Source organism: Antedon mediterranea, chromosome 3, assembly GCF_964355755.1.
Source record: "Antedon mediterranea chromosome 3, ecAntMedi1.1, whole genome shotgun sequence".
Classification (NCBI taxonomy): Eukaryota; Metazoa; Echinodermata; class Crinoidea; order Comatulida; family Antedonidae; genus Antedon; species Antedon mediterranea.
The window spans coordinates 15,846,474-15,863,520 of record NC_092672.1 but is presented as its reverse complement, the minus strand read 5'-3'; the positions used below and the strand labels follow the sequence as shown (position 1 = coordinate 15,863,520).

General features: G+C 35.3%; 1 protein-coding gene across 3 annotated transcripts in view; it reads left to right on the top strand.

The window, feature by feature from the left end:
* LOC140044963 (intraflagellar transport protein 20 homolog) overlaps window positions 1–17,047 on the top strand; it is a 121,127-nt gene that overhangs the window by 28,091 nt on the left and 75,989 nt on the right. The window contains exon 4 of one of the 3 annotated variants that reach the window (XM_072089690.1): window positions 3,753–4,609. The exons of the other annotated variants lie outside the window; for them this stretch is intronic. Coding sequence (XP_071945791.1) covers window positions 3,753–3,801 — 49 coding nt within the window. The 3' untranslated portion in view covers window positions 3,802–4,609. Of the gene's footprint in view, window positions 1–3,752; window positions 4,610–17,047 lie in introns of those variants that run through there. 3 annotated transcript variants of the gene reach the window in all.

Sequence of the window (17,047 nt, the reverse complement as noted above, 5' to 3'; positions counted from 1 at the left end):
AAATGGCTGCCAAAATTCAATAATTTGACATATTTTTACTTCTAAACGGCCTATTTGAATGCTTTAAAGTTGCAGAGTGGGGTATTGGCCCGTGGGCTTTCATTTGAAAAATGTTACAATTTGTTTTATTACTGTTATTTTTGCATAATAATTCTATAGCATACTTTGAATGGCCTCTGAATGCATATATTGATCCTATTATCTCATGCTGTTTTCTGGTTTATATTAGACTATTTGTTTCCATACATTTTCAAGGTTCTTGATGTTATTGACCGCGTTCATATTCACATACCTTGAGGTGTCGTATTTAATAATTCTCCTAGGATTTTATAATTCTGTTATACGTAGTGTATGGACATATTATTGCATTGTCGGTTGGGGTGAAAATGCTACTCAAGTGGACAAGAGTAAGGTTGATCGCCTTGTAAGAAGAGCAAGGTTGATCGCCTTGTAAGAAGAGCGAGGGTGATGATTGGTGAGGATCAGCAGTCAGAGTCTGTCTTCTTTAATTTTCTTGAAAAGACGTTCGGTGATTTTTCTAAAGATGCGAGTCATCCGCTCCGCCACAATACATCACCTTTCAGCAAGGTTGTACTCCTGTTCATCTGTACCATCAGGCACAGCACTTTTTAATTAATTGTATTTTTCATATTTTATTGTATTTTAATATAACTTATCTTAAATTGCGAGAATCTAGTTTCCAAAATTGAGGGATTAAACAAAATTTTACTTTTGAAATGTTGAGACCATTTCAAAAGTTTATAATCAAACCACCGACTTGACAGAAAACATAAAGACGAGTCAATGTCTTAATGATCTAAGGTAAACAAGCACGAATGTGCAATACTCAGGGTACAGCAAAAGAAGCTGTAATGAAGTCATAAGACGGGATGTAACGTCACATACACATCAATAACCTCGCTACCAAATACGGCTATATGGTACTATCTTCGAGACTTCATATGGCTGCATCCGGTTTGAAATTAAAAAATCCGGCTCTATAGCTTTGAGGACATGTCCCTGTATTATATTTATGCCAAATCCCAGCTCAATACTACAACGAATAAGGGAGGAGTAGTACTTTATAAATCGCACTTTTTACTCAATGGTGTCCAGATGGAGGAGGAGAAAATGAGTAAGTCCTAGACTTGGGTACCCCGAGTAAAAATGACATTCAAGACAGCTCTACTAGTACATGGATATAGTAAGCATTACACTTCCTCAACGAACAAGAAACTAGGGATTACATCACCAAACTGTTCGCTTCTGATCATACTCTAGTCTGGTTATGCCAAATGTTCATGTGTACCTGAAAACAATGCTCAATTTACCATAAACCGATCCAGATGTTTACCAAAGGGTTCTGGAAGGCTCATGTGGCGAGAAGTGACAGTTTTGGGCAGGATAATATCAGATTTAATTCAGTAGAACAAGTATTGATGAGTGTTAAGACTGATGTTGGGCTCATAAGAAAAAGAATTACAACAAATCAGTGCCTAATGTGGGTCCTGTCAATTCCAGCATGGGCAAGCACTGGCCGATCGCCAAGTCGCCATGGGCGAAAACGTTTCCAGATTGGCGAAAAATAAAACGGCTACTTTAGCCATTTTGGCGATGACATATGATAAAATAGATAATCAAATTATCATTTTGGCGAAAGCATAAAGTCCAACTAAAAGATCCATTTGTCGATCTACAAGAATTTCTTGTTCGTTATCACGTTGTTTACTTCAACCTCCATTTTTCGTCAACTTGTTTCGTTGTACCAGGCGTCTCTTTGTTATTTCAATATGATGGAGGTATACTGCACAGAGAGACAGACATTACACGACACATGGATGATGGAGTCTACCCAAACTATCTATCGGCTTCTGTGTTGTTGTGTAAATAAATAATCGGGATGGTATAAATTTCTTGCTCTGGCAGAAACGCTTCGGTGCAGCCTTGGGGGATGGAAAGACGTGTACTCTGTGCTTTGGCCTATATTATCTTACGTTTAACAACGATACGAGTGTCCATTTGCTAGGAATTTTCCTCAATATTTTTAGCATACGACATACCGTCGTACATAATTTTGTAGGCCTAGACCCTAGCTAGGGCCTAGGCTGGCGGTACTGCACTTTCGCACCTCTTGAGCATACCCAATTTTAAAAAAAACATTAAATAACCCGCTGTGCGGCGGTGACGCTGAGTGACCGTGAAGTCTAGGACACGATTTTCGCCTGGGACACGATTTTCGCCTGGTACGCGATGGAAGCTGTCACACAAACATGACCAGCCAAGCGTAAAAAACAAAAGTAACATAACGTTCAGGGGATTTCAGAAAAATGTAAAATGTTTCTTATTAAATTGATAACTGTATGAATGCGGTATGATTAAAAACAATTTGAACAATTGTTTTGATCATATAACAAAAATACAAAAAAATATTATTTTTTTTAATCATACCACAGTGATATAGGCATGGTTCTCTATTATATCTCAATGTCTTACAAAAACGTTCAGGGAACAGTGTATAGACCTGTTGACATAGATAAATTGACTAAAATGTTTTTACCATTATATTTCAAATTTTAAATTTTGGCTAAAAACTGATTCATTTGGCTAAATAAAAAAGTTTGACTTTAGCCATTTTGGCTATAGATAAACTGATTTGACTAAAAAAAATATTTTGACTTTCGCCAAATGGCTAAACAAAATGAAATGTTAGTGCTACCCCAGTGAAACTATATTGCAAAAGTTGAGTGGACATGCCAAGATCTGAAAAACTAGAAGCAGGGAAAGGCATTTGTATCCTCTCAAGGTGATTGGACGGACGGGGCTGAAACTACTGTGTACTTCCAACTGTGAGGTCGCATGTGGCAATTAACTTACGCCTCTGGCTATAAAAAATTAGAAAACCATCTGGACGAAAAATCCACCAACTTTACTGGTTATTTCAATCCCATTCCAATTACACGCTGCCTCGGGGTATAATTAATCAAGCGTTAACGGGGTTATGTCAAATCACGACCTCAAATAAGCTTTCTGATTGGTCATTTCATTGTGGTAAACAACCGGGTCAGAGGCCATTTCTTATCAGGGCTTTTTTGCTGTACCCACGCTATTTTTATTTTTTGTTTGCGTTTACTAGTTGGAGCAGTACATATTTTAATTGAACAGTGAAATTATGGTTAATATTCAATGGAGTGAAGCGGCTTCTTGTTGAAGCATTGCTTCTCTACACGCTGCAAGCGGCCGTGTGTATGCAGCCTTTGTAGTAGGCCTAGGTAATCATCATCATCGTCTTGCCATCCAAATTCGAATCCACTATGCCTAGGTTGGAATACATTGTCCATCTTTAGTATAAAAGCCGTCAACAAACAACATACGTTAGCAGGATTTTCGATCATTATTTAGTTAAAAAGTAAATTGTTTTCGATGTATTATTATATAGCCTAGGTCTGGTTGTCGATTGAAAAATAATAATTGAACGATTCGCGCGCAAAACGACATGCAATATCCGGTTGAATTTGTCAACACGCCATGTTAATTGATATGGGTCGACGCATAGAGGGCGCTTTTTGACCTAAGAATTCCGATCTTAATTGGTTTCGTGTGAGCTTACCGGTACTTTGTTTATTCGTACGAACGTCGTATGGATTTTGGGTAAAAAACCAAATAAACGTGTATTTCAATCGCCGTACAAACACGGTCAAACATTGCTACAAACTTCTACAGGTGGTATCACAGCCTTCGTGTCTTTTTTTCAGAAAATATGCAATGGAATGCAGCCAGGAGAAATGGGTTGACATATTGTAGATAGTAAATAACCATTCGGACTGATAAAATCTCCAGCAATATCTTAACTACTGAACGTTATCTACTGTGACCGCAAGACTCAGTGTGCAAACGAATAAGTGCAGTGTTCTCCCTAGGATTCACATCAAGCGTCACGCCGAACGCGCCCCCGGGGCATGATGCCGACACTAAGTACCTGAGCGATGAAGCGATTTTTGGTAATTGACACCCTAGATGGCCGGAAATGGTACTCTCGCACGTAACATTCATGTTGAATGACACCTCTAGTTTTGCCGGAAACAACACTTATAGCGCGCTAGCAAACAGCAAAACGATCGTAGCCTACTTTTTCCGCCGGTAAACATACACGATAAGAAACATTATTTGCGTTCATTAGGAACGTCAGGGGGAAGAAAGTCCCCAATAAAAAAAAAACTCTAGTTGGCCAGAAACGAAACTTCATAGCGCGCTAGCAAACAGTAAAACGAACGACCTACTTTTTCCGCCAGTAAACATACGTGATAAAAAATGTTTTTTGCATTCAATACGAACGTTGGGAAGAAGTCCCCGATGAAATAAAACTAGGCCTGCTCATTAGTAGGACAACTCTGTAGTTGGCCGTAAAGGACACTTCATAGCGCGCTAGCAAACAGCACGATTGTAGCCTACTTTTTCCGCCGGTAAACATACATGATAAGAAACATTTTTTGCGTTCATTTTGAACGTCAAGGGGAATTAGTACCCGATGAAATAAAACTAGACCTACTCATCAGTAGGACAACTCTGTAGTTGAATGTATTATGTTATACGATCAAAGCAGCTACCAGACGAATTGCGCCTAGCAAATCAATCGCGCCTTTGTCATTTATTTAGTGTGATATTGAAAATATCATTGATATTTATTTTTTAATACACATAACATTTTTATTAGAAAAACAATACAATCAATCATTGTTTTAACTGAAAACTTTATTTACAATATACAAGTTACCGCATTTTAGACAATTCAGACAACAGCCAATACTAGAGATCGAAAGAGAGACATGGCAGTAACAAAACATGTGTTTACATCTCTAGGCGGCGGCCGGTGAAAGCGTGTCTCGGTTGTTATAACACTTTGTTACGCAGTCTTTTGTTTCTTGGCTAATAATAATATTGTCGAGTGGTCATGTCACGTGTCTCGTATGCATTAGGCTCTCTAAGCATGCCTCAGCTCTAGAAAGTACCTGCCTGTTATTAATCTATTTTTAGATTGGTTGTGGTTGATATTTTTAAGCGTCATGGATAAGGTTTTAAGCGTTACGGCCGACCGTAAAGCGTCGCGGTAGAGAACCCAAGCGTCACGGTACCGTGACGCTTCAAAGACCTGGGGAGAACACTGAAGTGTACATATCGACACCATGGTCTCTTCTGCAATATGTGTCCACGCAATGCAGAGAAGTTGCAGGAATTCAATCAAAGCTTACAGTGCGTAAGTGATTGGTGCTAAATGAGCAAGATAATTTTAAAGAACAAAATTAATGTCTTGCACTTTACAGAAAAACAAAGAACAAATCAGATACCATACAGTATGTGATAACTCACATAAGGCCAAAAAAAAAATTATTAGTTATCCGCAACGAAGTTGCAGGATAACTCCTAGTGATTGTACGAAATCATCATCATCCTCTTTTTTTTAAGTTATCCGCACTCAGCGGATAACTCCTTGTAACTGTCCTGTTTCATCATCTTTTTTTTTGGTTATCCGCAACTTTACAAGTTGCGGATAACCCTTGTGATTGTAAAAATCATTTTCATCTTTATTCTTCTTCCTTTCCCGGATTTTTGTGCGTCGCATATCTCTCATCCTTGTCAACATAAGATTGTATAACTTTGTCAAAAGATTGACCTGTAGCTGTAGATGTGCAAGAAACTTCGTTATATGAATTTAGAGTCGCGCAACGTAAGTTACGCGCGATTTTATGAATTTTAATGATTGGTTATAGATTATAAACCAAAAGTAATTTTGTATTGACACTTGGTGAACATTTAAGTCATATCAAGGGCAACCTTTCTATGGATTAAAAATGGCATTTTTTACAAGAAGTTACGCGCGCACGCGCATTTAAAGTTTCAAAATGCGCAAAATTTATTTCTAATCAACTTTCTACGCTGATCATGACATTTTGAGCATGTCAAAAATTCCCACGCGCGCGTAAGGTTCGCACGGAGCATGAAAATCGTGTGCTACTCTTTAATTATGATTTTACAGCCTTTCCTAGTCATTTAAAAAAAGATTGACATCATTTCAAATTAAAATGACGTCATACGAACACGTTGATTTAGACCATTTGCGCGCGTTTTAGTTGCAAAAGTGACAACATATTGTCAAAATTATGCCTATTTTTAATCTATTATAGCTCCTCAGGATCATCAATGACCCCCAATTTTTTTAATTTAATATGTAAGCAGATACCGGTATGTTGTAGATATGAATTCATGCAGAATCTTTACCCCTCGGATGTTATGACATCATCGTATGGCCACACGAATGTAAAATATAGGATTTTTTACTCTTTCGTTATTGCTCATCACATTAAATAGAGCGCATCTCACTTTTATTTACGTGCCCAAAATTCTTCAAATTTGTTTTAATGTAATTATTTTAATAATTATCTTCTAAAATTGTTATCTTTATATGTCAATTTGATGACGTCATCGTGTTAATAATTGGATTTAAAAGATGGGTCTCGTAATTTTGTCTATGCTACATTGTATATAACATATACAATTTATTCTGTAAAATACTGTAATATGATGTATGCTACATAATCTATATATAAATTTACGTAAGGGCAAAATTCGGTAAATCGCGCCTTACTTCTAGAATTTTTACTCGATGGTATATACAGTTGGTTCGTACTTTCGGTAGACAGGCCGATTTCTTAAAAAAATACTATTTTGATAGATTTAATATACGATTATACAAATGTATTGATTTGCGATGAATGGAACATCCCAATCTCTCAGTCTGCCAGAGTTTGGTTTACACAAGTAGGTAAATTTATGAGCCCTTGGTTTAACACATACGGTAGGTAAATATATGGGCCCTTTGAGAATAAACTTGCAATACTTTGACAATACTGTAAATACCTATTAACTATTTTTGGTCCTCATTTAAATCGAACATTTCTTACTGTGAATGTTCGTCCTGTTAGATGTAATATAAAAATAAATACAAATAAACTTTATTACTGACATTTTGGACAGGCTCTACAGTTAGATATAAAAACACATTATTATATACAAATAAACTTTATACTGACAGTTCCTTCTCAACCTTTGTATTAATTAATAATTACCAATAATATAAACGTCGTAGTGGTGTATCGTGACATGTACTTTAATATTTCAATCCATTATGACAGTGACAGTTTAACAAAGTATTAAATCGCAAATGTTTTACTGTATTTAGAGGTATATTATTTATAGGCCTATAAAACATGAAAAAAATATTTCGTTACTGAGTGGATAAAGAATATATTTAAAAATTGTTCCTCTTTGTACCTATCCGCTTTCCCATCCCTCAACCCTAATGTTACATACAAAACACAAATTAGGTTTCTTTAAATGAGTCCAAATCAAAAATTTGGACTCCTTCGGAAGTAATTCCCAGGGTGCTAATTTTAGTTGACTACATAAATCATCATGTCTATTTATTCGTTTCTGTAAACGAAAATGTATTTTAGTCCTGCGGTACGTACATTTGAAATCGCCAGTTTTTGTTGCGCTGAAATTACTGTATATTCGAGAACCATCTGTGGGCACGACCTAGATGGTACGCGAGCGAAGCGAGCGTACCATCTAGTAGGTACAATTCAGCACTGTAAACATATTTATTTCATGTCATAGGATGGCATAATAATTGTCGAGGTTCATATGGTTAAGTATGTGCATGTTGCGTTTGCGCGGATAACCCGAACTCGTCTCGTCGAAGTGACGAGTTTCATGTCTAGTTAGTTATCCGCCATGAGCGGATAACTCCTTGTAACTGTCCTGTTTCATCATCTTTTTTTTTTTTTTGTATTATTGGTTATCCGCACTTGGCGGATAACCCCTTGTTATTGTCGCAATCTTTTTTTTTTTTTCTATATTCTTTCTTTCCCAGAATTTTTTGTCACGTGTATCTCAAATTCTTATCAACATTACATTGTATAACTTTGTTAGAAGATTGACCTCTATCTGTAGAAGTGCAGGACAGTTCGTTTTTTTACTTTAGAGTCGCGCAGCGTAAGTTACGCGCGATTTATGAATTTCGCGTATTTAACATAGACTAAAAACCAAAAGTCATTTTGTAATGACACTTAGGGACCATTTAAGTCATATCAAGGGCAAACTTTCTATGGATTAAAAATGGCATGTTTCACAAAAACTTACGCGCTCACGCGCGTTTAAAAATTTTGAGATGCGAAAAATCAACTTCTAATCAACTTTCTATGCGTTTCATGTTATTTTGAGCATTTCAAAAATTCCCACGTACGCGCAAATTTTTACGCGCACGTAGCGCTAAAAACATCTTTTTTTTGCATGATTTATTTTTCCAGCCTTTTCTAGTAATTTTACCTATTTTTAAACAATTTTGACTTAAAATCATGTCATACGAGCACGTGGAATTGGATAATTTGCGCGTGTTTTTGATGAAAAAGTTTAACAATTCGTCAAAATTATGCCTTTTTGTAAACAGTCATGGATTCTAAACTATAAGGTGAATTTTATTTTTTATTACATATTCTGAAAGTAGATGAGTTGTAGATATCGAATCATGCATTGATATGGCTAACCTAATATTGTGACGTCATCGTATGGCCACTCGAATATAAAATAGAGGATTTTTGTCTCTTTCGTCATAGCTCATCACATTTAATAGAGCGCATCTCCACTTATCCATATTTCATTTTCCTCCATGTTTTTATATTGTTTAGGTCAATCAATTATCTTTCGCATGATTTACCATTTTAAAATTTTTTGTGACGTCATCATGTCCAAAAGCGTCAATAACTTTGGTCACTTATTTTCACCTATTCTGCACTGTATGTAGTACATATACAGTATTAGTGTTATACTGTATATACTTAGACGTGACACAAAATAGATAGCGCACTAACAATTTTTCAATGGAATTGTCGAGGTTCATATAGTTAAGTTTGTGCATGTTGCATTTGCGCGGATAACCCGAACTCGTCAAAGTGACGAGTTCAAATCTAGTTCTTCTTTCTTTCTGTAATTTTTGTGTCATGCGTATCTGTAAAACTTGTAAACATAACATTTTGTAACTTTCTTAACATATCGTCATTCATATGAAGTTGTGCAGCGAAGCTTTTCAGGATGTTTACACTTGCGCAACGTGACTTACGCGAGATTTTAGGAATTTCGTGTTTTTAACATAAGTCAAAAACTAAATAACATTTTAAATTGAAACTTTGCACAAGTATAAGTCATATCATGCGCGAACATTCTGTTGAAAAAAATGTGTGCGTGTTTTACACAAAGTTATGCGCGCACGCGCATTTAAAATTTCAAAATGCGCAAAATTAATTTCTAATCAACTTTTTACACGTTTTATGACATTTTGCGCATGTAAAATATTCTCACGCGCGGAGTATAAAAAACATGTTTTTTTCGCCTTTTGTAGTAATTGTGAAAAAATTTATACCTTTTCCACTTTACATAACGCCATACGAACACGTTGAATTGGACAATTTGCGCGCGTTTTTGATGAAAAAGTTCAAAAATTTGTCAAAATTATTCCTTTTTTCAAACAGTCGTAATTTCTAAGCTGAACAGTAAAACTTATTTTTATTACATATTCTGGAAGTTGATGAGTTGTAGATATCGGATCATGAATCAATATGGCTAACCGGACATTGTGACGTCATCGTATGGCCACACGAATGTAAAATATAGAATTTTTGTCTGTTTCGTTATTGCTCATCATATTCAATGGAGCGCATCACGCTTATCTGTATTCCTTTTTCTCCGAGATTTTAATATTGTCTAGGTCAATCAACTATCTTACGTATGAGTTAAAAATATTTTAATTTTTATGACGTCATCATGCCTAAAAATTTAAATTACGTGTGCCATTAATTCCATCTTTACAGTAAATTTTAATCTGTTATAGCTCGTAAGAATAAAATGTGATAATCACGATTAAAACGTTTTCTAGTAGCTATTGGATTTTAGATAGGAAATCATGTGAAAATTTTGCCAATCGGATGTTGTGACGTTTTGCGTCATATTTCATTACATTTAAAAAGAGCTCGCATCAATATTTTACGTATTTACATTTTTTCTACACATTAATATGTTGTTGCCGAAATAATTTCCTTCCGAAATTGCTATCTTAGTGTTTCATTTTGATACCGTCGACATGTTAAAAATTGGAATAAATGGCGGGTCCAGTCATTTCACCTATTCTACACTGTATGTAATATGTATACAGATTATACTGTGTATACTATATGACACAAAATAACAGAATTCAGCAATAACAACATATCATTTTCTTCAGTTCAGGTCATAATGCCATAATCTTTTTCTGTGTGCAATATTCTAACGTATCACGTGCACGTGGCGTTTGTCGTGCGGATAAATAACTCGTCAAAGTGACGAGTTACATGTCTAGTTGTGTTTGCCACGTTTTGGGTAAATCCGAAAAATGGGTAGGTCGGTAGGAAAAGTTTTTTTTGTTTTTTTTTAGACCAAATAATGTGTGGCCGGCAAAAAAATAAACAATTTACACATGATAAAAAAAGACTTTTAAAAACACCTTTCATAGCACCCTGGCTCACACTAGCTATGAATATTGTTTCAACAAAAGTTTAAAAAAGGTTTATTAAATAAACGTATGCTTAACTTTTCTAGCCATAGGGCTACTGTTAGGCCTAGCTAGGCTCTAGCTACCATTTTTAAAGCCAAAAACAATGAAGATCGAAATAAACTATTTCCGTGTTATATGCTACATTACGCAATTTAACATTATTCCAGATGAAAAATATTGAGTTTCATATTGTTTTATCCATACGTAATTACACTAGCATTATAGATATAACATTAAAATGCACGCCGTTATGATCAATATTTCGCCGATTTCTTATCGCGGGGAAATTCCCCACCATGAATGGAGAGCCATCGATCGATCGCAAGGATTAGGCCTATAGGCTAGAGGCCTAACGTGCATGCTGGAATGGGTGGATTATCGCTATATAAACAAACAAGTTTCAACAAAAGAGCTTACGACAATCTTAGGTAAATTTTTATTAAGTGTATAGGCCTACTTGCTTGGCGACTCCATGCCTTTTAAATCATTTAACAAGTTCATAATCATCATAGTACTCTGTACAGTAAAACCAAAAAACACCGCATCAACAACCTCGTGCGATGTACGATCTGTTGTTCTTTGCAGATCAACATCGAAGTCAACCTTCATTTTCGTCACTTTAGGGTCGGTCGGGCGTGGCCAACACAATAAATTTTTTTTTTGCCTAATTAGGACATATGTACAGTAATATTTGACCCACCTTCCATTTCAGTTACAGTTTATTTCTATTGTTTATTTCTATTCTAAATATGCTTGTACCACACCTACCAAGAAGTCACAGAATACTTTTCTACTTGAAAATTAGGTATGAACAAAAATAGTATATATTCATGAAAACTAGATAATAGGATTAACATAAGAATTCAGCGGTCATTTAAAAATATGCTAATTTATATACAAATTAACCAGTACTAGATCAAATTGTAACCCATGGGCCAATACCTCATTCGGAACTTTAAAACATTCAAATAGGCCGTTTTTAGGTAAAAATATGTCAAATTATTGAATTTTGGCGGCCATTTTGGATTTATGCAAATTAGACACCTTTCTGGGGACCTCAAAGAAATGCATTGGGGTGAAAAAAATTCTGTTGCAATTAGTTGCAAGTAAAAAGTTAAAATGACTGGACTAATAATATTGGCCGGAAATTTATGAACGCGCGAAAATCGACGGCCGAGCATTCGCTGCTGCTATTTTTAGAAGACTTTGTCTTTATCGATCTCCTCACTGCTGGTATCTCTTCTCTTTCCGTGATCCAATCAGCTACTCTAGACATTCGCTAATGTTAGTTAGTTAGGTAAACGATTCTTAAAAATCAGTCATGTTAGTGGGCGGAACTATTGCAAGCTATGCATATTGTCCATTTTCCAAAGGTCTTCATTACATCATCATCTTCTTCAATCATTATATGAAATCATATTATTATACATTTCGGAAAAATGCTGAATGTTGAAGTAGTTTATAGCAGCTGCGGTGTCAATCATGGATTTACAAAAGTTGGAAAATCTCTCTTAAAAAAAAAACGTAAAAACAGCAGCTGGTATAAACTATTTAAAAAATATTCTTCATATCTATCAACTTAGTTTTAAACATAACAGTAAAATCAAGAATTTTTAAGCTTTCTTTTAGTACTAAATAATATTGACTCTGTTTTATCAAGATGCAATAAAATTGGAAACTCTGTTGTTTTGGGTCTCTCTCAATTGGTTGGCGCACAGTTCATTGTGTGAACAGCCACTCAATTTATCACGAACAACCCACAAAAAATGACTGGATAAACATTTTACGTAATAAATAATAAATAAATGTAATAAAGATATATTTTATACCTTTTTTCTCACTAATGCAAAAGGTAAATTATTATTATTGCTTATAACAACATTTAGCCAAATGAACTTAAAATAACAATACCAAAATAGATTTGAACTCGTCACTATGAAAGAGTTAGGTTATCTGCCGCGTAAACTCCATGTGCAGGTCATACATTAGAATATTGCGCACAGAAAAAAGATTATGCCATTGTGTCTGAAGAAATAAAATGATGTTAGTGTGCCCTCTATTTTGTATACATTGTTTATTGAATAGAATAGGCCTACCCGCTGAAAAAAAGTTCGACGTCGAACTTGCAGTTAGTTACCGACAGTAATTCGATAGTATTTAGACAATGCGTCGATACTAAATCGACAGTATTTTAAGGATCTTTAAACAATAGAAGCAAGCAAAAACTTGGATTTACTATAAATAAACAGTTGACACGCGCTATCCTAATTAAGGCGGTTTATTCAAAAGCAGCGTTTTCTTTGAAGAATGACAATTCGCCGTCACATCGGTGACTTCCCTTACCCGCCTGATAAGGTGATCCGCCCACACCATGTGCCGCATGTTGACCGACTATTAGCGTCCGGTGTTTACAATTACAATCTTTGCGCGAGAAAAAAAAACTTGGACCATTCGACGAGCCTGTACAGAGCTGACGTCTTTTTTGTATATACAATCAGGGAATTGTAACTCCCTGATACAATACACGTAGGCCTAGCTTGCCGAGTGCCTAGCCTAGTCTACACTAGTATTAATAATATATTTATAATAATGTATATTAATAAAAATTTAAAAAATATATCAAATACTGTACATCACAGGACACGGTACAGAATTCCATTACGTTCTGTATTACTCCCAACCCAACACGTTTTATTAGCAAGGTCATGCCATGTTTGCATTAACCTGTCTATTTGCATGTTTCCTCGATTTTCAACTTAACCACCGGCAATTACAGTATTGTGAAAAAATAAATATACCCGATAACGTATACATAGTCTTACGGTTCTTTTGAAAATGTATTCATAAACATGCCCCATATCATAACAACCCATCCTATGTTTATAGTTTCGTAAAATAGTATAGTCCATTTTATAGACCTTTTTATAGACCTAACATGTTCCTAGCGCATAATTGTATAGCAGCACATGGTTTAACAGCAACGCATAGACTTCTCCCTTTTTAGCGGCGGCGTGTTAAAGACATTTTTTGGCATTCCAGGAAATAGCCTATCCACTACTGCAACGTCATACTTCGTCACTAAATTTCTGTGTTTTTTTTTTATTTTGAGTTCGTTTGGCTCAATCTCACTCAGACAATATTTTTATTGTTAACAACAAACAGTAACGTAGGCCTATGTATGATTATGAAACTAATTTGAAATACATTTTGGTAATTAAACATTTATTAATAAAATATATTTCTAGAAGTAGAATTCGACTAGAGCGCGAAACACGTGTGATCGCCACACTGAGTTAGCGCGAAACTATAGCCTACAGCTGACACTGGTTGATGAAAAAATGTTAATGTTTTGCCAATTTTGTCAGCAGAAACGGACAGGTACTACAGTATTATAATACAATATAATTCAGGCATGAACACACCTGTTAATTTTTTAGGGTGCGTGTGTGTACGTCAAATGGAATGTCCACAATAATCGTTCGTTCGGCGGCGAAACTCGCATGAACACACATGGTAATTTCTTACCAGAGGGGCGCGTGTACATCAAATGGAATTTTCACAACAGTCGTTGGTTCGGGCAACAAACTCGCATGGTGAACACACGTGGTAATTTCTTAAGCGTGGTTCCCACTAGAACGCAACGCAGCAACATATCGACGAAAAATGCTGTATTGCGTAATCACAAGTGGGAACAAAATGCAACAGTGCTGGAAACATCGCAGGTTTGATTTCATGCAGACAGGGGCAAACACAATTATTAGAAGGGCATTTGCTTACGTTGCGCAAATTGCGTTACATTGCTTCGCTAGTGGGAACCAACCTATACCAGAGGGGTACGTCTATATCAAATGGAATTTCACAAGTCGTTTGGCGTTCGGATAACAAACTTGCATGATGAATATACATGTGGTAAATTCTTACCAGAGGGGTACATGTACATCAAATGGAATTTCACAACAGTCGTTCGGCGTTCGGGTAACAAACTCGCATGATGAATATACACGTGGTAATTTCTTATCAGATGAGTGCGTGTACATCAAATGGAATTTCTACAACAATCGTTCGGCTCGCTCGGATTTGTTTTTCCAACGATTGATGCGGCTCACGAACAGTAACACACATGGTAGTTTCTTACTTATGGAATTGTTTTTCTACAAAGATTCGCATTAAATACACGTACACTATTCTATACCATGATGATAGGTTTATTTTAAATTTAAAAAAACAATAGCCTACATTTATAAGTATAAAGCGTGAGAAAATTGTGATTTTTTATTGTAAATATTTAGATCAGACCAAAAAATTTTACAATGAAAATATGATAAAATATGTAAAACTATCATTACTGCACTTTACTATACTAAAAATAACATTGTATACAGTATGTACGTATGCATTTGTTTGTTTATTCATTTCCACTGAGCATTAGCAAATTTACACAAATGTCACACATCGTTAAGCTCATACCATTTATAAAAATATTTCACTAAAAAGCTCTCTCAATATTAAAATTGATTTTCAGTTTTCGATGCAGATAATGATTAAAAACGTAATTAAGTCACATTACTACCGACAAACAGCGATCGGAACAACATCCATTTCTTATTCGCCTTCCTACCAGTATACCAGCAACATTTGTGAATACAATTAATTGAATCATTATAAACATTGTGCAAATGGTACGCATCGTCAAGCTCATTCATTCATAAAACGAATGCAGTGTTTTATTTCACTCACTAAAAGCTAATTGAATATTAAAGTTGGTTTTCAATTTTCACTGCAGTAATGACTATTAATTATTGATAATATTTGCGTAGCCTATAAATTTCGTTGTTAAACAATTATAGGGGGCACAATTGATGGAAAATAACTATGTTTAAGTCTTGTAAATGAAAATCTGTCAATCAAAACATAAAACACCCAACAATTCGAAGGGAGAAAAACAACTTATCAGCTCTTATCGTGTGTGAAGTGTGCCTGTATCGGAGCTTCCTGGCAACATATATTTGGTGATTTCCCTAATCTACAAATAGACGTCGACGCGGTAGCGCGTTTGTGTCGAAACTGTCGAACTTTTTTCCAGCGGGTTTGTTAAATCTTACATTACAAGGAATATATTGATTTTGCATGTATTTTTTTATGTTGACGTCGGTGTATTTATAATTCGCTAAAACAAGGTAGGATTAATATAGGCCTAGCGTAAAAGGCCGTCGAAACTTGACTCGACTCCGATGTCAATTCGGCCAACGATGTCATCTCGTCCGGCTAAATTAGGCTAACCAGTGCTAAAAAATGTCGTCTCCTAGCCTAGGTAGGATTTTAAGGCGTTGTCGATTTTAATTAGTGAACAGTACATTGTTAATTTGCATTGTCCATGCTTTTTCTAAAGGCGATGACAATGGTGTTTATTAACCCTAAGAACCACACTATGATCGACGCATAGATAATTATAATAACAATAGGCTACGATCTTCTACATGTGTAAATAAAGTGGTGGTCGGCGCCATGAAAGTGGTGGTCGGAAATTCCGAGTGGTGGACGGGACCGACCACCGTGGCGAGAACCCTGATGTTTACAGTGCTGAATTTTTCCAATTTTGTGTAATAAAGCATAACAGTATTCATGTTATATTGTGTAGCATAGATGAAATTACGAGACCGATCTTTTAATCCAATTTTTAACATGATAATGTCATCAAAATGTAACATAAATATAGGAATTTTAAGAGATAATTATCTAAAAAATTTTATACACGAAAAAGTGAGGTGTATGCTATTTTAAATGCGCTGAATGTTTACGAAAGAGATAAAAATCTGACTATTTATGTTCAACTGGCCATATGATGACGTCATGACATCAGACAGACAAACTTTTTATAGGAATTCATATCTACAATTCAACAGCTTTCATAATAAATTTTAATCATGCGCATCTTTTTATTCTGAGGAGCTACATTATAACATAACATATAACACATGTATAGAAGAAATTAAGTAAGTCACGTTATTCAAATTTTTTTATATGATGACGTAATAAAAACTCATGTCAAAGAGAATTGATTATTTATTTATTCTTTTGACTGAGAAAGAACATATTAAAATCTAGGAGAAAATGGGGAACGCATTAGAGTGATTTGCTAGTACAAAAGTGAAAAAAAATTCTATTTTAAAAATTTGAATGGCCATATGGTGACGTCACTACATCCTTAGGGTACAAATTTGACATGAATTGATATCTGCATTTCATCAACTTCTATAATACATTTTAAAAAATGGAGTTAACCAGCCACCCTGAGGAGTCTATTTTTGCACAAATTTGCATTAAATTACCTATTTTTAGCAAACGATTTCTAAAGTTTAACATGCATAAGGGTGTTTCCATAAATAAAGGGGCCAAGGTGTGACATTA